This window comes from Phyllostomus hastatus, unplaced genomic scaffold (genome assembly GCF_019186645.2).
Source record: "Phyllostomus hastatus isolate PE091 unplaced genomic scaffold, TTU_PhHast_1.1 phas_scaffold_1674, whole genome shotgun sequence".
Taxonomy (NCBI): domain Eukaryota; kingdom Metazoa; phylum Chordata; class Mammalia; order Chiroptera; family Phyllostomidae; genus Phyllostomus; species Phyllostomus hastatus.
In genome coordinates, this window is record NW_025334011.1 from 6,355,055 (window position 1) to 6,377,338 (window position 22,284).

Below are 22,284 nucleotides of genomic sequence, written 5' to 3' on the forward strand. Positions count from 1 at the left end.
GCCTCCTTTCGTTTTGTTGTTCCAAATGCCCAGTATGCCCTTCCACCATATCTCCTCCAGTCTTGGATTCTAATCCTCATTCTAGAGAGCCCACAAGCTTAGCAGACGAATTACAAAACTGCCTAGTTTCCAAAATGTAGCTCTCCCCGTGTGATTTTGCTTAAATTACCCAGTCTCTCGGTGTCTTGGGTTCCTTATTTATAAAATACGGGTAATAATAGTGCCTACGTTATAGAATTGTTGTAAGATTACTTAAAGAATTTTGAACAATGCCTGGTAAAAAGTAAATGCTGAGTACGTATTGGCTATTAGTACGATGGCTATTAGTGTTAGCTGTCTGACATCTGTACCAGGCCCCAAGCTTCTTGGGAGTGAGAACTCTCATCTCTGAATCCACAGTGCCTAGAACGAAATAAGGGTTGCAATAAATCTGAAGAATTTAATGTAAGTGAAGAAGTGTAAAGCGAGGAAATGGGTTTCAAAATGAGGATGGTGAAAGACGGTGAGTGGAGGGGATGGGGGCCGGGAAGCCTCGGGAAAGTTGAGTGACCCCTGGGGCGAGGGTGTGAGTACACAACCGCAGTCGGAGGCGGAGGGGCGCGGCTTCCCTTCCGCGGACCGTGTTGGTCAGGTGGAGTCGGGCCGGAGGAGGGGCTGAAGGAAGGAAGGGTGCGGTCGCTGTAGCGGTCGCCTTCCCTGGCCCGCCTGGAACCAGTTTGGGAGCACCGGCGCGCCGGACGCACACCTGGCTCGCGGGACGCACACGTGGCTCTCGGTTCTCCAGCACGCCGGGCCCTGCTTCAGGTATGTCCAGCCTCCCCGCGCGCAGCCGTGAGCCTCGCCAGCCGCCCAGCTGTCCACGGCTCGCAGCGGTCCGCGTATCTCGTCCAGTTCCCCCGCGGGCGCTGCGCGGTCCCAGGCAGCATAGACTTGGCGCCCACGCTGTAAACGAGCCGGGCTGTGCAGGTGCAGGGTCCGAGGGCAGAGTTCACGTCCCACATTTCAAAATCGAGAAAACAGCCCCAGGGGAGCTAAAGTGCTGTGGTCCTGGAAGACCACCCAGCTAGCAGAGTAGGGATCCAGTTGGCTATCTCAACCTTCCCAATCCTAAAACTATTGGAAACAGAAGCTTTGCAGGGCGTCAAAACATTGTCTCGATCCGGGGCGTCTCGGGAGGCGGTGGCAGGCTCCAAGCTCCGTTCTGATTTCTTGGAACCCTGCCCATCCTTGCCCCCTTCACTTGGGCAATTTATTTTTACTTATTTTTTTTTTTAGGAAGTAGAAGAAAAGTGTGTTTAGATATTGGGCACTGAGAATCCAAGAAGTTTGCTTTTGTGTGTATTGCGACAGAGTTCCATTCACTAAACGTGAATCATTCCCCTCGAATTTGGCATTGGAGTCAGCAGGTGAGGCATCTTGAGTAATTTGATTGCAAATGACCATATATAGAAAATTGTGGCCAGGAAGTTGTGGCTGGAATCCCCTCTGGCTGCTGATAAGAAGTTATACCACCTAGCTACATTTTTCCCAAGGGTTGTGATCACAGATGTCAGGGCTGTGCCCTCTGGAAGAGCTCATTTACAATTTTTTAAAAATCCACATCATAAAAAAATGTAACTCATTAAAACATTATTTTGTAAAGATGTCACCATCAGCTTTCATGGAGGCAGAGAAGTTCAAACTGACAAAACGAATTTAAAGATGTAAAGAAAACCGGAGCTATGTGGTTGTGTAGAGAAGTCTATTCAGGAACAGGGATGGGGGAGGAAGTGAAAGGAAAGGATGTAGCCACTCTTAATTCCTTTCAGAAAAGGATGTTTAAAGTTCTATGTTTAGGTCATTTGGCCTCCTCTGTGGAGTAATTCTTTATTTGTTAAAATTTAAGTTGGTAACAATTGTTAATAATTTAGGAATTATACTGGATCAACACAGAGTATCAGCTCTGACCTTGTGTGGAACAACCAACCACTTGGGTAATGCAAGAGCATGGGGTTAAGGTCATACCTTCGAAGAATGGCTGCCTGTATTCAGCCCCTACGCACCAGCTGTGCGACCTGACTGTTAGGTTACCTCCCTGTGCCCCACCTTCTTCATATGCAAAGTTGAGATGTTATTAATGATAGTTAATGTGAGGCTTCTTTATATTAAATCACTGATTCATTCAACAAATACTGTCTTATTGCCTAGTATGCCCCAGTGAGCAAACATTAAAAAGTCTAGCTTTACAAAATTAACATTTTAGTGCTTTTTTTATATTACTTCGTATATAGTAAGGACTCAAAAACCTAGCTGATACGATGATACATATTATCTTATTCAAGGGCAGCAACAGCGCTCCTCTCCCGTGTTTACAGAGAAGAAAACTGAGGTTCCACAAAATTGTGTCCAGCTTTACGCGGGACATATATGGTGTTACTACGACTAGAGAGCCCCCTGCCCTTGGCTACAGAGAGCCTGAGAAAATCAGGGCTAAATATTTTCAGGGACTAATGGTGTAATTTCCTGTTGAACTTTGTTCTGGGGCTATCATTGTATTTTTAGAATATTTTGTTCCCGGGATGGGCGGGGGCAACTTGCTTTTCTAAATCAACCCTAGAGATAGGCCAGCGTTGTTGGAATAACGTCCACTTATGAAGGAGCTGCCCTTTTCACCTCTGCGTCCTCCCAGCGATTGGACCGCCTTCTCAGAGAGCAGGCTGACTGTTTACAGCAGACATGGCCTGGAGCCTTGTAAAATGGAAATGCGGATTTCACAGTCAAACGTGGAAAATCAAACTGAAGCCAGCTAAAATCTATGGTGATGGGGGCCAGTTTCCTGTGTTTTTGTTTTCCCTGCAATGATAGTCTCTTGATTAAAAGAAGTCAGCAAAGTAATTTTACTGTATTTGAAATGAGTCAGAATTTGGCTTTCGTGTAAACCTCTTAAGTCAGGGATTTTTTTCTCTTTTTGAGCCCTTCCCAGGCCTAGCGCCATCTCCTGTATACAATAGGCGCTCAATAAATGTTTAGCAAATGGGCTACTTGATGTTGGAGACACATCCTCTTCCTGAGGGGGTTTCTCTTTGAGTGTTGGTTCTCTCTTCCGGATTAAAGATTAAAGGGTGATGAATTTACTGAATTTGGAATCCTAGACTTATTCCGCTTAGTAATTTTTTTCTTTCAATAGGTTGGTGGGATCTGCACTCAAGGCAGAGGTGGAACAGCATGGCCTCCCTCTGGGTAAGTGAAGATCAGGCCTTCCTAACACATGACTTGTCTGAGTCCGATCAAAATACAAAGGAACACTTCCTAAAAGGTCATAAAAAGTTTATCTTAAAAAAATTAACATGCCAAAAAGGCTTGCAGATGTCCAAAAATAATAATGTATTATAAACATACATAGTTAAAATAATTTATGATGACATCAAAGCAGAGCAATCAATAACAGAATTTATTTGGTATATAATTTGTGAATTTATTATGTGATAAATAGCACAGAAGAAAAATGGCTTATTCAATAAATTAGGAAAACTTTAGCCATTTGGGAAAAATGTAAATCTGTGTTCCTTCTCCCCTCTTAGATTAAAATAAATTTCAGGTGGTTAAAAATAATTTAATGAAAGAGATGCAATGTGGGTAAAATTTAAAAATAATCTTGGAGTGGAGAAGGCACAAATCAAAAGCCTAAAAAAATCTTGATTTACTTAAATATATATAAAGGTACTATTTTTGACAGCAAACAATATTACTAGAGTCAGAAGACAACCCACAGGGGAAAAATATTGTAGCATATCAGACGAAAGACTTATTTCCTCAACCTAAAAATAACTTGAATAAATCAATAAGAAGAATGAACTCAAAGGAAAAATTTGCAAAGAACATGAGTTGGATATAGAAAAAATTATGAATATTTAATAAACATATGCAAACATAATATACCTCACTGAAAAATTAAATAATAAATAACACAATTGGAAATTATTTTCTACCTAAGAAATTGGTAAAGGTGAGAAAAATGTATAAGGCCAGTGTTGCAGAGGATTTGGGCAAGATAGGTACTCTCATACTCTGTTCTCGGAAGAATAAACTGGGCACACTTGTTAGAGAACCCCACCTGTGCCCACCACCAAGAAGCAAGACTCCCAATGCAAGGGTTTGGTGAAAAAAGAAAAGTGTTGTTTAGTTAAAAGTTATACAAACTTAGAACAATGGCGGATTTCTGCTATTGTTCTAAGCAGAACAATATTGAGTCCCGCTCCCTTTAAAACACCCGAAAACACATAGTCCTGCCTCCCTCTGCCAAACCAGGCCAGTTTCAGAATATGCCAGTCAGAGGTACTGTTTTTCAGAAAACTGGAAGTCTGCAGGTCAGCATTCTCAGTCTCAGTTTGGCCCTAGGCAGCTCAGGAATCAGGTGGCTAGGCAGGTCCCTCCACAGCACAGCTCCACCAGCTCTGCTCTCGTCTTCTCCAGGCAGGTTGTCCGGCGGGTCTCCTCTTTCTTACTCCAGCTCTTACTCCAAACCGAGTGGCATCTCCTTATGTACCAGATCTCATGGTGGACTGGACCCCTTATCTACAACCTTTCAAACCATGTGACTGCGTCCACCTTTTCTCTCAGTCTGCCTTTATTTTAAATGCTCCACCAGGAGCTTCCTGTGTGACCTCATATCCAGCCCCTCTTTTAATGTGCCATTTTTGCCAGTTCCTCCATATCTTTTACCTTCTTTCAGCTGCCATCTTACGTCAGGGCAAGAGTTCCCTGTGACACACAGACATACGGGGAGGACATCCACCTCCCCTGGCTATGTCACCAGTCACTATACATTCTTAAAGTCGTGTGCATTCCAAGGGATGAAAGAAGTTTCACAAAACTATAACTTGCCATAAATAAGATGGCTATTAACTTTATTTTGAAAAAGTACTGTCCAAAGGGTAGTTAAGCAACTGAAGCAGCAAGTACTGAGTGCACTGCAGTGGGCTTTACTGAGGCAGAATGAAGACAGGAAAGCCAAATCCCAGTTCTTTTCAAAGCTCTCTAATTGGTTAAAAGGCAGACTCTTGAGTATGATATTGAGCAAAATACTTAGTGTCTCTCTCTCAGTCTCCTCATCTGTAAATGGCTGTAGTAACAGTACCTACATCATCTAGTGTTTGTAAGCATTAAATCAGTTCATAGAAATGCATTAACTGTGCCTGGCATGTAGTGAGCACTCAGTGAAATCATCATCATTTCAATATAGTGATTTTTTTCTAAAAACAGTTCTTGCTAATTAGTACCCCTGCAACTGCTTTAGTAAAGGAGAGTCTGCCTGTTTCCTGGGCCTGAATTTATTACAAATCAATAGCATCCCCACTCCTTGTAGGAATGATTTCTCTGAGCTACCTGCAACAGATGGTTTCCCCAAAAGAATCTTTCTGATCACTCCTGTTTTCAATATTTTCTAGTATATATGTATGTCTATGCATACATTTAAGACTTTATTTTTTAGAGCAATTTTAGGTTCACAGCAAAACCGAAGGGAAAGTACTGAGATTTCCCATTACCTCCTGCCCCCACGCACGCGCAGCCTCCCCATTGTCAGCTTTGCCCACCAGAGTGCTACATTTGTTGTAATTGGCGAACCTACCTTGACACAGCGTCATCACCCAGAGGCCATATTACAGCTGACTCTTGGTGGTGTATATTCTGTGGGTCTAGGCATTGACATGTATTTAAAAACATGCACTGAATGCCCCGTCCACACTCCACGTGGGTATGCTGCAACACAATTGACACTCCCAGGAGTCACTGTCAGACTCCACCGGTTTCACAGCTCTGTCCTCACTTCAGGCGCCACCTGCATTTCCCAGAGATTAGCTATGAGCTTGGGGATTTCCATGACCCTCTCGGCTTGGTATTTCTCTATAACAACTCACAGAACTCACTGAAAGTGCTACACTTATAATGACAGTTTTATTTTAAAGGCTACCCATGGGGTGAGGTCTGGAAGGGCCCTGGATGCAGAGGTTCCTTGCCAGCTCCCATGAAGCTGTGGGGCACAGCCTCGCCGCTCGTCGCACATCAGTGTGCTCACCGGCTAGGAAGCTCCTGTGAGCCTCAGTGTGCAGAGCCTTCACTGGGCTCTCCCTCCATAGGTGTGCTTCGGTACATCACTGGCCACCATCCCCTTCCCTTCTCAAAGTGCCAACCCTGTAATCAAGTCAAAAGCTGGTCATTTTAGTGGCCAGCCCTGATGCTGAAGCTGTTTAGGGCCCCCCTCTCCCCCCACCACCAAATGAGTCAACTCATTAGCATAATAATAAGGATACTTATCATCCAGGAACTTCCTGCACTTTTTGGACCCCTGTGCCTGGAATTCAGGACAAAGAGCAGATGTTTTCTTCATCAGACCTCACATATCCAATGCACTCCTGGGTCTACAGAGTTTCCAAACATCATAGTTCTTTCTTTTTTTTTTTTTACTAAAATTATGTCAACACTGGTGCTGTTCATCTTATGTTGACCAGAAGCTCCGACTGGAAGTTACATCTTTCATAATAAGTAACGGAAAAGTGAGTTCATGTTTTGTAACAACTACAGAGTGGCAGCAGAACCTTTTAAAACATGGGGCCCATGGAGAATTAATAAAAGGGATTCCTGATGGTGGAAGAGCTGGGGAAGGTTCATCTGGAGCAGAAACTTGCTAATGGGAAAAGCTAGTCCCTGATAATGTATCCATAGTAGGAATCAGAGAGTACAGCTTCCCTTCCCCACCCCTCCCTCTCTTTTCTGGGAACTGGGTTTGTGCAGTTTGACACCTGAGGACACATGTTCCCATTCCTGCTGTGTCTGTCACCAGAGGAATGTGGTACTGTGAGAGCAGATTGTGGAAAGGTACTGCCTTTCAAGTTCTGTCCTATGGATGACACCAACCCTGAGCACCGGATGCTGTTTTTTCCAGGAGTCTATGAGAGTCCTGTCCAGTTTCATGTTTGCCTTGGTGGGGACATCCCGTTAAACCTTTGTTTCCGGGTGTGTTTGCTCCTCTTGCCCATGCAGATTTAACCCGTGCAGGGAGAACATCTGTGTTATACCCATGTGGGTGCACTGAATTTCTCCTCTGGTCTCCTTCCTGCCTGCCACATCTCAGGGCTGGAAAATCTGGCTTTCTAACTATTTTAATTGAAATAGACTTTTCCTATCCCAAGCAGAGCAGTATATACTGATAAAGTGTTCTTCAACAAGATTGCAACTTCCTGTCTGGTGTGTTTTAAACCGTGTTCCCTGAAGCTTCTTTAGACAAATATTGGCACTCAGACAGTTATACAAATGACTCTCTGCAGGAAGTTAATGAAAAACAGGTTAGACCTGGATTTCTAATCAAAACATGAGAGCTTTGTTTCAGGACAAAGCCTGGAAAGAGATCCTGTATAGCCTGAATGAGAGGAGAGAGGCTTCCTGGGAATGAATGGAAAGAACATTGGAGAGCTGTGCTTTGCCACTCCCCATCCCAAGCTCAGCCACCGAGGAGGGAGGGTCCCTCTTTCACATTTAGTTATAATAAAGAGTATAATTTGCCAATCTAATGAGAGGCCTTTGAAGAAGCCTGGTAGTCAGAGGCGGAGAGGGAAAGAAAAAGTTTTACATTGAGAGCAAGGAATGTGAAAGGGAAAAGGTGATTTGATTCTCCTGAAAGTCTATTTTTTGGTGGATGCAAAGAAGTTAGAAAACTATTTCAGAGTCCTGAACAACAAGAGTAATACAGAGGACTCACGTGAATGAAAAGAGAGTAAGTGGAAAGAGCAAACAGTTTTCAAGCCTGCCCCTTCTTCTGTGACCATATCTTTGTTCCTTTTATTTTCAACTCTTTGTGTCACCTCCCCTGGGTCCTGGAGGCATGTTTACCTCCAGCGGTGACAGCCCCAGGTGGACAGGGTTGAGGAGAGGTGGAGAATGCATTCGTTGGGTACTTGACATGCAGCATGGAGCTTTGAAAAGTCTGCCTGGAGTTTGAGAATTACCAAAGAAAGCAAGACCCAGAACACGAAAGCATTTTTTACTCACTTATTCACTTAACAAATATTTACTAAACATCTACTATGTACCAGATGCTGTTTTAGGCTCTGGGGATACAGCAGAGAAAGAGGAAAAAAAATAAAAAAGCCTAGGGCTTACATGCCTCTGATTTTCTTCTGGGAGACAGATGATAAACAAAGAAATGTATAATATATAAAGTCAGTTCTAAGTACTCCAGAGAAAAGCAGAGGTGGATCATGAGAGTCATAGGGAGTGTTTTTTCTGCTCAGATATGTAAGACGTCAACAGAGAGTGAGTTGGGAGAATATCATAGGGAAGAACATCCAGGCAGAGGGATCAGCAGGCGAGAAGCTCTGAGGCAGATGGGAGAGGTATATTTAAAGAGCAATAAGAAAATTCCCATGAAGTGACAGGAGGCAGCCAGTCAGGTTTGAGGGGGAGTTACAATTCTCTCTCTCTCTCTCTCTCTCTCTCTCTCTCTCACACACACACACACACACACACACACACACACACACACTCTTGTTACTTCAGGATCCCCTGAGGGCCACAAAGAATCCCAGTAGTTTCAATAGCCTTTGCATGGACTGTTCAAGAGTTTCTATTATCCAGGTTTAGGAAGCATTCTTAAATCTGCAGGAACTTATTGTCAGGACTGTCACTTCCCAAACACAAGCGTACAAAACTCATAACATAATGCATTTTGCCATTATGTAATGTGGTTATTAATGACCTTGGCCATCGATACAAGACGTGTTCTGCCCAGAAAGTTACAAACTGTGAATATCCCTGATCTCAGTCCCTCCTCACAGGTGGATTTCCACTCCCATAGAAATGAAGTGGGACGAGGATGGGTGTCATCACTGCACCCCCCAGTCCTGCCAAGCCAGCCACTGATCTCCTTCAGGAAGATGTGGGTGATGCCAGATTTCCCACTTCACTGAGCCAAGTTCCCTGTGTCTTCCACAGGCGGAGTGCAGGTCCCTTAGACAGAGGTGTCTCTCCCAGGGGATGAAGTTATATGTGCACAGAGCTGAGGACGTGGCCAGAGTAGCCCCGTTAGTCTTCAGCCCTTTGTGGCCCGTAGCCGGCAGGAGACTTGGGCCTGGAACTCTTTTAAGCTAAGCACCTGACTTTGATTGTGGTACAAAAATATAATTTTCAGATACTGGTGCTAGATAACTCAAAAGAAGATGACTGTAAGTTATTTATAATCTGCTTCAAACAAATAGTGAAAGTTATTTGGAGAAAGAAGTTTGTGTTGGTAAAGTCTTTCTGGGGGCCCAGTGCTTCAAGCCCAGTTCACACAGCTGGGTCTGCAGCCTGTGTCAGAGAAACCTTGAGAGCTGGAGAGAACAGAATCACTGGGAACCAGGCATCCACCCCAACTTCCGGAACCAGCTTTGAAAAACCTGGAGTAGTCATGGTGCTGAAAGTGGTCACTGGGAAACCCCCTCCCAAATCTCCCTGGACACAAGGATCACTCAGATTTCTGGGCTGTGGAATATAGGAAAGAAGTCACTTCATCAGGCCATTGTCGGGTATAGACCTTGGAGAAATTCCATACCTTGGGATGTCGTTGTTGTTTCCATCTACGTCCAGGGAAACTCATCTGCAGTTCCTTATTAAGCCCCTATCTGGAGGCAAAGCACTAGGCTGGGGGCTGTATATATTTGAAACAGAAGGTCCCTGCCCTCTGAAACTTTATTTTAGAGGCAGAGACACAGGTGAAAACGGTGAGAGAGATTGCGGAACGCTGAGTGCGCTGATGGGGAAGGTGCTGAGATGGAGAATAGAGAGGTCTCCCTCAGTCACATGGGCGGGCAGATGGCCCGGTCAGAGAAGGTGACCTTAGTGCAGGGCACTGACAGTCAGAAAACATTGCAGGTGGAGGGAACAGGCAAACAAGCGCTAAGATGAGAAAACATAATTCAGCTGGGCTCTCAGAGAACCGAAGTGGGATGGGGAAAGGGGAGAGTGGTTCCCAGGTGAGGGCGTTGAACAAGGTGGTAACCCTGCCTGGCCATGTGGACGGCGCAGTTTGGACTCCATTCAGTGTCCGGGGGAGGTCAGAGAAGGGTGTTCCATAGGGGAATGCCACGGCCTGACTTAGCTCCCTCACAGATCCCTTGGCTGCTGTGTGGGAAATGGCAGGATGTGGGGAGGGAGACGAGTGCATATGCCCGTGTCCAGGAGAGCGAGGGTGACTTGGATGACAGCAGCCGCAAGGACACTGGGGAGAAGTGCACATGAGATTTTCTTTTCCAGAGAATGTCAGCAGGTCTTGCTGGTGGTTCGATTTGGAGGGCAAGAGTGATGACGGAATCAAAGGAAACTCCTAGGTTTTGGTGGTTGGTGGGGCCATTTAAAGAGACGGGGCAGGTTGGGGACGAACTCAGAGACTGCAGTTGGATTGTCTGGGATCACACCCTGCCTGTACCAGGCTGCGTGACCTTAGCCAGCCCCTTTCCTCTCTGTGCCTGAGACTTCTCCCCTGTAAAATGGCGTCATGATAGGGTTGGGGTGAGGGTTAACTGAGCAGATATCTATAATGCACGTGAGTACCATGTACGTGATAACATGGGGAAAGAAATCAGTTTGGAGGGAAATAGTGAGTTGATACGTGAGAAAAAAAACAGGTAAATCAAGTAGAGAAATATATAAGACCCATGTTCAAAATAGAAGCCTGGGCTGGAGATATAAATGTGGGAGTTGTCTGCAGGTCAGGCACAGGGGAGAATAAACACGAGCTGGAATGATAGGAAACCCTCGGAACAGGCCCAGGAGCCAGGAGGAGACAGAGGTCCAGCAGGTTAACCTTGAGTGACGACACAGTTCCTCCTTACTCTAACCTGGGTTTCTTGGGAAACACAGCACGGATTGCCTGTTTGCCCCCATCTTCCCTAGTGGAATCCCATTTATCTCTCCACTCCAGCCCCACACTCTCCTCTGTTATCACATTCCATTGCTCTTGCTCTGTCACACCCTGATGAAATCAGAAAAAGCAAAGCTGGCAAGCATGGATATTTTTCTCCTTTGAGTGGGTACAAGATGAAATGCAAACATCTCCGTTGGACCTCTTAGATGCATTGCTAACATAACAAAGCCATAATGTCAGCCTCGCTTCTAGCAGGCATCCCTGAGGCTGCCAATCTCTGCTTCCCATCCCCTGCCTCTCTTTGCTGCCCTGGGTGGGGAGCAAGCCCTCAGTGGGGATCGGGAGCCCTCTGTTAGCAGTGATCCCTGCCAGCCTGTAGAAGGCGACAGACCCCTAGGATTAGCCCTGCAGGACCACTGTGGCTACCAGTCCTTTTCTCTGACAGCTTACCTGCTGCATGAGTTTCCTGAGGTGGTCATTCCAAAGCGCCACAAACTGGATGGGTTTGAACAACAGGAATGTGTTGTCTCATGGTTTTGGAGGCTAAAAGTCCAAAATTATGTTGGGTGGGGGCATGCTTCCTCTGAAACCGGCAAGGGAATCCTTGGTCGACTTCCTGGCTTCAAGTGGTCTGCTGGCAGTCTCGGGTGTTCCTTGGTACAGCTCCAGTGTTTGCCTTCCTCCCTTTGTGATGACATCACATCCCCCCTGTGTGCATCTGTCTTCACGTGGCTGTCTTCTGAGGACACCAGTTATGTCAGAGGAGGGGCCCACCCTACTCCAGTATAACCTCATCTTAACTAATTCCATCAGCAGTAACCTTATATCCAGACAGGTCCACATTCCGAAGTCCTGTGAATTAGGATGTCAACATATCTTTTGGGGAGGGACACAATTCAGCCCACCACACCTGCCTTACTTGACTATATTTCATTCCAGGGCCTTTCATGGTAAACTTTCTTTGGTTTTGAAAATCACCTTTTAGTTGAAAAATTGAAAGAGAAATCTTACATTTTCCAAGTTTTGATTGCTTTATTTTTTCAGTCTACTCCAGTTTTCCTTTTATCATAAACCTTCATAACCAGACTGGTTGACATTGATTGAGCAGAGAATGATCATTTTTCCTTGGCTCTTGGAGAGGTCCCGAGTCCTGGCAGTTTCCGTGAGGCACTGATTTGAAAGCTTCACTTTCGGATATGACCTTCACAGGGCTTTACGAAGAGAGGAGTGATTCGGCTCTCACTCACCTGCTACGCCTACCTGCAGCAGCTGCTCTTCTTGGTCTGGAGTATTTGGCTTTAATTATGTTTCAACACATTTAAACGGGATGGGCATGTCGTGTTCACCTCTTCCATTCGTTCTTCTGTAATGTTGATGCTGAACTTCTTGCAAACCCACTGCCCTTTTCATGAAGAAATAGGTACCATTGGCTTTCATGGGTCAAGCACAGACTGGCCTCTCTCAGGGGTTATAGCAAACAGATCCCCAAGCCCAGCTTGGCCACATTTGTGGCTTCAGTGCCTCGTGTGCTATGTTTGACCTCCAAAAGACAGTTTTAGAGCATCAGGGATGCTCTAAACCAATGCATGAAGAAGGTGGTTCAGGAGAGATGCTGCCTAGCTTAGCAATTAGCAGCAAAAATTGATGAGAGTAATCGCTTGCTGGCTGTGAACTTGGGCAAGTTACCTAAGCATCAGTTTCATTCTCATCCGTGAGTACAATTTATTATAGTATCTACATTTTAATTTTATTGTGAGGATTGAATGAGCTAGTACTGGGAACATGGTCAGCACAGTACTTGGCCCATATTAAGTAGCAGCGATTTTTACCAACGCAAAAAGCTCCTGGTGTTTCCCCATTTATTTACACATTATTTGCTGTAATTTCTTTTCCAGCTGGTTTCAGGATCATTTTTTCTTTGGGAGCATCTGAAGGTCAAGTTTGAGAAAAGGAAAGCAACTAAATGTGTTGAAGGGATGTGGATGGAAATCTGACTAAACATTACTTTTTTGAAAAGACTTGGACAAGTATTCGTGCAGTGTCCTACACTGGCACTGACTGTTTGTTAGGGGGGTGAAATTATTGAAAATAAACTGTCCAATATTCGTTAGTAATTTAAATGTCGAGGAAGAAAGCCTGCAATGAAGCAGGCAACGCAAACAGTTTTGTTTGTCTGCAGAAGCGCCAACATTCCTGAAATAATGAGCTCATCATCAAATTCTCCTTCCACACCCACAAAAGAATCCAGGACTCGTTTGCTCATTTTTGCTTGGGTTCCCCAAGCAGTTGAGACTAAATACAGCAGTGGGTTTTAAACGTTAGAATGCATGAGAATCACCTGGGAGCCCTTGTTTAAAACACCAGTCCTGAGTCTGAGCCCCATAGCTGTTGATTTCTAAGACTGGAGTGGGGCCTGAGGATCTGCATTGCTAATAAGTTCCCAGGTACAGCTGATGCTGCCGCTCCTGACTGATCCAGGAACCCCACTTTGAGACCCTCTCTGCGGCATCCTGGTAGGCACTGTGATGTGGTGCAGAGCACAGGGCATTTCAGACACAAGGGGATGGGTTCAAATTCCAGGGCTGCCCTTAGTAGCAGAGTTATGTTAAGCAAATAACTTCTCCCAAATTGAGTTTCTTCCATTTTAAAAGGAAATAATAACACCCCCCCACCTTGTTAAGACCATTGTAAAAGTTGTATAAATTGTCTATTAAGTACTTGGTTCACTCCCTGGCATGTATTATTAATTTCTGTTACTGTAAATTTTTTTTCATAAGTCATGTAAATATTTCTGAACGTTCTGGGCAATCAAGTGTATCAAGTAAACAATACAGCTCACTAAATAACTGAAGCACTTGAAAGCGCTGAGATGCTACTTCAGGAGGCCGGTGCCATTTCTCCAGTCTGGTGTGTGTGTGTGTGTGTGTGTGTGTGTGTGTGTGTGTGGTGTTCAGTTTTTTTCTTTCAATTAAATGAGTAGTTCCTTCCCACTTAATTCTTACTAGGTGTCAAGTTGCATAACCCATTGGGAATTTTTTTTCTCTAATTTTGCACATTGGAATTTCAGCATAGTTTGATGAGTAGGTAGTACAGGGCAGTGGAAAGATCACGGTTAGACTGGAAACCCTCAGTTTTTATGCTTCATGAATAATTAGAATCAGACCACAGTTTTGTCTTTTGTACTCAGAAGCAACTGTACTTACCTGCATGGCACTGAATCACCTGGGGAGCTTCTTGTGCCAAGATGTGCCTAAATGTGCCAAGTCTGCCTCAACACCTTATTTCTAAGGGCTGTGATTCAGTGTGTCTGTGACAGGGCCTGGCCACAGGCATGCTAAAGAATCACTCCAGATGCTTCAGACGGCCCAATTTCCAGAAAGACTGGGAATGGGCTGCAACGGTCATGACCACTTTCAAATTCAGATGCTGCTGCTTAGCTAGCTCTGTGGACTTGAGCAAACTCTCCAACCTTCTTAAATCTTGGTGTCTTGTATGTGAAATGTGTCACGTTTCCTCATTCATCAGGACTGTTATGCAGGTCACACTTAATGTAAGTAAAGTGCCTGGCACAGTGCTGGGCACGCAGCCCTCAAATGCTATAATATTGTGGTGGTTCCTCTACAGTGCCACACTTTGGAAGCTGGACTCTTAAGATAAATGCAAAGAGCCTCTGGGTGGGTGAAACTGGAATGACGCCAGCTAGCTCTGGGAATCCGCTGGAGTGAATGCCCAGTGAGAGTCTTGAAGTGACTCAGTCCTTACAGTGCCTTTAGATCATGCACGTTCACATCTCGTTTCTGACTCGTCGTAATTACTTTCTTAGAATCACAGCTCTTTATTTTGGATACTGTAAGATTAAATGATGTTTGATTGTATTGAAACAAATTGTTCAATCTAATCTATTAAAGCAATGGGCTATCATTTTTCACTGTGCCAGAACATTAATTTTCCATCACATTAATGTGACAAGATAATATCTTTTCATGAAAATATTAAACACTTCAGGAGAGCCTAGATGAAGCCATAGTAACACAAAATGAGAAAGCCAATATTATTCAGTAATAGGATAAGAAAATCAGTTTAAAAACCAGTAATATTATTACTGTAAAAACAAGCTTTTGTTCAAAGAGTTAGAAAATACCATATATGTTTACTTGGATTTTCTCAACATCTTGTGGCTGTTCTGTAGTCTCTTAAGCAGTTTTAAGATGTTTTATTCTTTCTGTGGAATGGTCTTTCCCAGCTTCCTGACATGTTTCTGACTTATGTGTCTAAAATTAGCACCATGGCATTTTTCATTTCCATGCCATTCCTGAAGATCCCTGTCTGTGGAGCTTCTGAAGAGAATGTGTTAGCCACGGTTGCACATCCATTAAACAGAGCTGAACAACAGGCAGTCCTGATGGGGTTTTCATTTATAGATCCTTTAATGCAGGGTTCCCCGGGGGCCTCGGTCAACGTTAATTAACACATCTTGAAGTCTGTAAAGCACAGTTACTTCTGTGTGAGATGCAGGGAAGGGCCCTGAGTTATCACCAGAAAACAAAGAGGATGTAGTAAATCCCCACGTTCCCCTCCTTTGATGCAGATGCCACTTTACAGCAAATATTCTTCAGAGCTTCCAGATTAATACAATTTATATTTCTAACTTGTTAGACAGGAGGAGTAAAGGAGAGGCCTGTTACGTATGTGGTAGATGGCACACGGCCTGCAGCTCTCGTGAGCCCTCCTGAAGGGAGAGGACGGGGTGCAGATTGTGGGTTTGTTGTGTTCCCAGTATATACACGGGAATAGGCATGTGTATTAGAAACAAAGGTGTCATTTTGAACTGGGACTTCGAAATATTTCCTGCCAGGTGGGAAATCGAGGGACAGTGCGAGATTATCCAGGCTTTAGCCCGTCCGTGGATGCTGAAGCGATTCGTAAGGCAATCAGAGGAATTGGTGAGTAATGCTTTACAGTTCCTTTCCTCCTCTTGAAGCAAATTAGATTATATTTTACAATCTAAAAGTGAAATGGTTCAGCCTGCCCAAGTGGGCTTACTCAGTTATAGAACTTGTAAGAGACTTAAAATTGTGAAATAATGAGGAAAAGTATAGGGAGCCCAGTTTTATTAAATCTTAAAATTTGCCATATTTACTTAGTAGTAAACACTACTACCACTGTTACTGCTACCAACAACAGTAATTATCATCAACATTGTAAATTGTTACAGATACAGTCCCTGCCAGTTCTTTAGGATAGAGAGAAACACTATCCTAAATTAAAGGTTATTTCCATGAAACTTGTAATTTCATAACTACATATGTATGCACATATTGTTTAGCATGGTATCAAACAGTAGAAATTGAAATCATACTGTATAGATTCTTCTGCAGCTTTATATCCCTTAACATTATATTTTTGAGATTTATCCATATTGATTTGTTTAGCTCTAGTTCATTAATTTTAACTGCATAGTAGTCCATTGAATTATTATATCATAAGGTGACAATACTGATGGAATGTTTAAGTTGCCTCCAATTCTTTTCTATTACAATATAAAAATGCTGCATTGAATATTCCTGCTTATGTCTTGTATGCACACTTGCTAGAATTTCTCTAGTATAAAACAATTGGAATTTCTAGGTTGAAGATGTTCATCTTCAAATTAAATATTTTGCCAAACTGCTCTCTGAAGTGGATATAGAAATTAGCACTCCTAGCTGGACTGCATGAAATTTCCTCTTGCTCTGTAGTCCCAGCAGTACTTGCTAAGATCAGACTATTCAGCTTGTCCCACTGAGTGGGGCTGGAACTATACCTCGTTCTGCACGTGTGTTCGTTTCCGCTCTCCTGCACACCTGCAGACTGATGAGGTTAAGCATCATTTCTTGTTGCTTCCTCTTCTGTGATGGACTTCTTCAGATCTTTTATCCATTTTTAGTTGGATTATCTTCTTCATGATTGCCAGGACTTTTGGCTATAAATTCTGGATATTAAACTTTTTTAAAAAATCATAGGCCATGAAAATATCTCCTTCCAATCTGCAGTTCTCTTCTCATGTTGGTTATAATAAATTTTATTGAGTATATGGGTCGGAAATGCTTGAGATACATAAGGACCAGAAAGGGACATACATATTTTCGAGTCTGAGGTTTGGGTTCAGGTTTCTGTTGCACCAAGGGTCAAGATGGTTGCTCCCCGGAGAAATCCGAATTTGCTCACAGGAAGCAGATTCATGATGCATGGCAGCTTCTCCTGGCATTAGTCAGTGATCATCCTGTGTAGTCAGATGCTAAAACAGACTCCAGAAAGCATCTGTCTAGATGCTAGATCCTAATGACCTGGTGTATGAGTGAAAAGGTATAAACTTCATCCTGAAGGTTACAGAGAGCCATTATGATTGCAGCCCAGAGATCAATATGATCAGACACATTTTTTAAAACTTTAGTTAGGCAGTAATATAAGGTATGAATTATAAAGGGGTCAAGATAGGAGGCTGTTGAAGTTTCTTGGCAATATGCGATGAGCACACAGTGGCAGAGGAGAGGGCAGACTCAAGAGATGCAGATGCTTGCTGCAGTGTAGGGCGGAAAGAGGAGACAGGCATATAGGATGACTCCTAGGATTTTAGTTGGATGACCGCATCCATAGTGTGTCGTTGACGAGGGAACAGAAGGATAGAAAAGTTAGGGAGGAAGTAGAATGAACTCAGTCTGGCACATGCTGAGTTTGAGGTATTTGTGCAGTTAGATGTATCTAGTCATGCAGCAGCACAGAGCATTACAGGTCCAAGTTAATAACCAGATTCATAGGACACAGTTAGGCTTGAATCTAATTCTTTGTTGTCTTAAGTGTACAGAAGAATTCAAGACCAGAGATACAGTAGGGCAGCATCTTTCAATGGGAGGCTCAGTAGCTAACTAAGTACAGTTTCTTTTGCCCCATCAATGAGTGTGCACCGTTGATTGCCGTGGGCACAACAGTCAAGATATGTGGGGTTCACCTCAGCACAGCGAAGTCAAGCCTAGCGTTCCAATTGACATTTTATGTCATTCTAGTCATGCGGTCCCAACACATGCAGGACAGCTCATAGCTCCCCAACACAGGCATAGTCCTCTCCTGCTAAGGAGGCTAACACAACTCGCACATTATCTTAATACTATAGTTACTGAGAAACTAGTGATCTTGAGGTGTTTGGGGGGCAGGCCAGCATCAGCCCTGGCCTGATGTTATTCTTTACTCAGGTGGTTAAGTATATAGGTGTGAAATGCCTGAAAGAGGTATGGACCAGAGAGAAAGATATGTTTTGGAGTCAGTGATTTGGGTTGAAATCCTGCTGTACCACTTAAAGCTGTATGACTTTGGCGAGTGAGGCAAGTTTTCCAATAGTCTCTTCATCTTTCAGACAGCCTAACCATACCTACTGCCCAGGGCCCCTGTGAATGTTAAATACGACAATAACTAAGAGGGGCCTAATACATGGTAGGTTCTCAATGAATGCCAGTTCCTATTTTTCTAGAGGAAAGGAGATTTTGACATCAAGTATAATAATACTTAGAGATAATAAAGAGGGAAAAGGTGGCAAGGTAGTAAGTGAACCGCATTCCGGTGAAAACACCTACTCCGGAAGTGGTGTGTTCCTTCTGCCGCTCCCTCTGTCGGAGGAATATTTAGGCCATGATTGTTTTCTTCCCCCAAAACTATCCCAATAAAGTCAGTTTCCTCTTCCAAAAGCCAAGCAAGCAAAGAGATAAAAATTTCAACCTGACAATAACCTGGAAATTAAAAATTAAAATGCCTTCCTGTCTGCATTTGTTTCAGGTCATTAGTCACTTTGCTTTTGTTCATGACAGATATTAAGCATCCTTGGGCTGATGGTGAGTAAAATTATTTTTGTTTCATTTAGGAACTGACGAGAAAACGCTCATCAGCATTCTGACTGAGAGGTCGAGTGCACAGCGGCAGCTGATTGTGAAGGAATATGAAACAGCATATGGGAAGGTAAGTTTTCATTGACACAGGCAGCAAAGAGCTAATCGCCAATGGAGCAGGGATGTTCCCGAGGGACTGTGCCCACGGATCGTGTGTTTGAAGCCGAGTGTAGCAGAAAGCACCCTGGGTATCCATTCGACAACCTGGGATATGAGTCCTGGTTTGGCCCTTAACTGGCTGAATAGTCTTGGGCATGTTATTTGATCTTTCTGGGCCACAATTTCTTTATCTGTTGATTAATGAGGAAGGTTGTCTTTGATGGGTGGCTCTAAGCCAGGAATGATTTTGCTCTCCAGGGAATATTTGGCAATGTTTCTAGACATTTTGATGATCATAACCAGTGGGCAGAGGGCAGGCATGCTGCGACACATCCTCCAATGCACAAGAAGGCACCCTCCCCACAACAAAGAGTTATATGACCAGTTATCTGATCAGTGTGCTCTTAGATTAGCGTAATTTCTCTTTCATCTTTAACCTGTGTATGTAATTATAGGTTTAATTCATTCAACAAATGAGAACTTACTAAGTACGAGAAACTATATTAAGAACTAATATATAAGAACTTGTGACTTTTTCTTCACATGCTTTATTTGTTCAATAATAAACTACTCTGTCAGGAGTTGGGTGAGACTCTGAGTCAGAAGATGCCCTAGACACTGGAAATCCCCTGGTATAAAAAGCAGATCCTCTCTTCTTTCGCGGAGCTAACATTCTATTAGCTAACATTTTATTAGAAAAATAATAAATAAGTAAATAAAATAAATTCAGATGTTGTTGAGTGCCATGAAAGAATTAACATGGGATAACTGATAGAGAATGACTGGTGAGTGGCTCCTTTAGATCGGGTGGTAAAGAAATGTCAGTGATTGGTTGTTACCTCACTTTGCACTAAGACTGAGTACCAAGGTTTCTGCTCTGCTTGATCTGGAGAGAAGAATGTTTCAGATAGAAGGTGCAGCAAAGGCAAAAGCCCCGAGGGAAAATCAAGGTGGAACTGTTTAAGCAGTAGAAAGAGTTCCAACAGGCAGGAGTGTAGGAAGTCAAGGGGAGAAGAGGGAAGAGGTAAGGTTGGAGAGAGATTTAGAACATGCTGGGCCTTGGAATCTTGGTACAGGGTTTAGATTTTATTCTAAGTACAATAGAGAACCACTGGGGGGTTGTAAGCAAGGGCATGATAAGAAGTAAAATAGTTTTAAAAGATTATTTTAGCTGTCGTGGCTAGTGAACTGTGGAGGGGAAAGCGTGGTAACAGACCAGTCAGGCTGATGGGGCCAGGTGAGAATCCAGAGTGTCTAGGGCCTGTGCAAAGGCGGCTCGGACAGCCCCGAGGCCCCACTCAGAGACCCTTCTCAGATACCTAATCTTCACGCTTTGTCAGATACTTAACATATTATATTGCAATTTTGTATTTGAATATTTCTATTTTTTCCATTAGAGCATAATGTTCTCGTGGTAAGGATTGTGTCTAACTGACTTTGAATGCATAGCATAGAGCAGGCGCCCAGTAAACAGTTGTCGAATTAAATAAATGAATTGCCAAGCTTCTAGGCAAAGCAACACACTCATGAATAAGGAATGTGAATGATCCATTGACCTTTCAGGATTTGCAAAACATAGAGGAAGGATGGAGGTGAAAAGTGACAAGCATTTCTCACAGTGGGATAGAATGAGAGCCTGTAAAATAAGATTCAGTTGGAAAGACTTCGGTTGAGGACAGATGGTGGTGGAGTTTAGCATTTAGAAAGGAAACACCCTGTGGCAATTAAAGCAGAGCTAGTGACTATGGCTCCAATCCATCCATTTGCATGCAATTTACATGCAGGAGCATGCCCCCACCCCCTGGCCTCAAGACAATGGTCTGTACCCGCATTGCCATAGCCATCAGGGAAGCTGCCAGCCTCTGTTTCAGAGCTGAAAATCATCAAGAGCAGGAAAAATATTCAGTAACCCTTCTCTGAATATTGGAACTAGAAACCATATTACCTGCCTTCAAGCAGGGGTGATGGACCATCCTTATATAATGTCTGGAAACAGCATTAAAGGACAATATCAATGAGTAATGCCCGCCCCATTGCCACATTTAGGGTTTCCCTTGCTGTCGTCACCATAAACTACCCTTGATGCTTCCTAGTTCAACACTCTTATGGAAGGCAAAGGACCAACCATTGTCTTCCCTCTGCTCTTTGAAGCTCTTGGGCAGCCACTGAGAAGCAAGATAGGAAGAGAACTGCTAACAGTGAAGCTGGGTGTGAATTATAGGGCTCCTCCCCCTCTTCCTCTTTCCTCACCCCAATCTAAGCATTGGGAGTATCAAGGACCTAGAAAATGCATTTTAATACATAGTTCTATTTGTGGCACTCATGGAACCTCCCTCCACTTCTTTAGCAAACCTTCTCTAATACAGAAGAACAATTTGGAAACAATCATAAAATGCAGATTAATATCCACAGAAATTTTTCCACCATGTCTGTGTATTCCCTGTGGATAGGCACGTTTTTGTCTGAATTGTTACATATGTTCATCTTCCACTAGGTGACTTAGAGAAACAGAAAGAAAGGATGTGTCACCCTTACCTTTCAGGGTTTTTGTTATTTTAGGAACTGAAAGATGACTTGAAAGGCGATCTCTCTGGCCACTTTGAGCATCTAATGGTGGCCCTTGTGACTCCACCGGCAGTATTCGACGCGAAGCAGCTGAAGAAATCCATGAAGGTATGAGCCCTACACCAGCCACTTCTGCCCGGGATTCGACTATGTCATCAAAAACAGTGACTATCTTCAAGAGCTCACACTTGAGACGTGGGTGTAAATGTGATGGATTTGGATGTCACTTTGATTCTGGGTTCTCCAATTGGTAGAACAACCATGAAATCTGAAGCAGTTGTAGAATCTTGAGTCCACATAATCCTGGGCTGAAAGAATGTTGTCATATTCTTTTTTTTAATGCTTAGTTTATTTTTAAATTTAATCTTTATTGTATTTTTTCCATTACTATTTAGTCCCCTTATACCCTCCTCCCCCCAGCAATCCTCACACTGTTGTCCATGTCCATGAGTTCTTTTTCCTTTTTGCTCAATCTCTCCCCCTTCCCCTCCTCCCCACTAGCTGTCATCTGCTTTCATTCTGTGAGTCTGTCCCCATTTTCCTTGTTAGTTCAGTTAGTTCACTAGATTCCATGTATGCATGAAATCATATGGTACTTGTCTTTCTCTGACTCGCTTTTTTCACTTAGCATAATGTTCTCTAGGTCCATCCATACTGTAGATGTAAAGGGTAAAATTTTCTTCTTTTTTACTGCCGAGTAGAATTCCATTGTGTAAATGTCCCATAGTTGTTTTCTCTACTCATCTACTGCTGGACACTTGGGCTGCTTCCATATCTTGGCAATTGTAAATGATGCTGCAATGAACATAAGGGTGCTTATGTTCTTTT

The 22,284-nt window shown here is 43.5% G+C and overlaps 1 protein-coding gene across 2 annotated transcripts in view; it reads left to right on the forward strand.

The window, feature by feature from the left end:
- Positions 1 to 632: 632 nt before the first annotated feature.
- ANXA3 (annexin A3) overlaps positions 633 to 22,284 on the forward strand; it is a 46,371-nt gene continuing 24,719 nt past the window's right edge. Inside the window, exons 1-6 of one of the 2 annotated variants that reach the window (XM_045857955.1) lie at positions 655 to 804; positions 1,276 to 1,406; positions 3,167 to 3,219; positions 15,732 to 15,819; positions 18,768 to 18,862; positions 21,451 to 21,564. In XM_045857955.1, the coding sequence (XP_045713911.1) occupies positions 3,205 to 3,219; positions 15,732 to 15,819; positions 18,768 to 18,862; positions 21,451 to 21,564 (312 nt within the window). In that variant the 5' untranslated portion in view covers positions 655 to 804; positions 1,276 to 1,406; positions 3,167 to 3,204. Of the gene's footprint in view, positions 805 to 1,275; positions 1,407 to 3,166; positions 3,220 to 15,731; positions 15,820 to 18,767; positions 18,863 to 21,450; positions 21,565 to 22,284 lie in introns of both variants that reach the window. The other variant, XM_045857956.1, reaches the window with a different exon arrangement.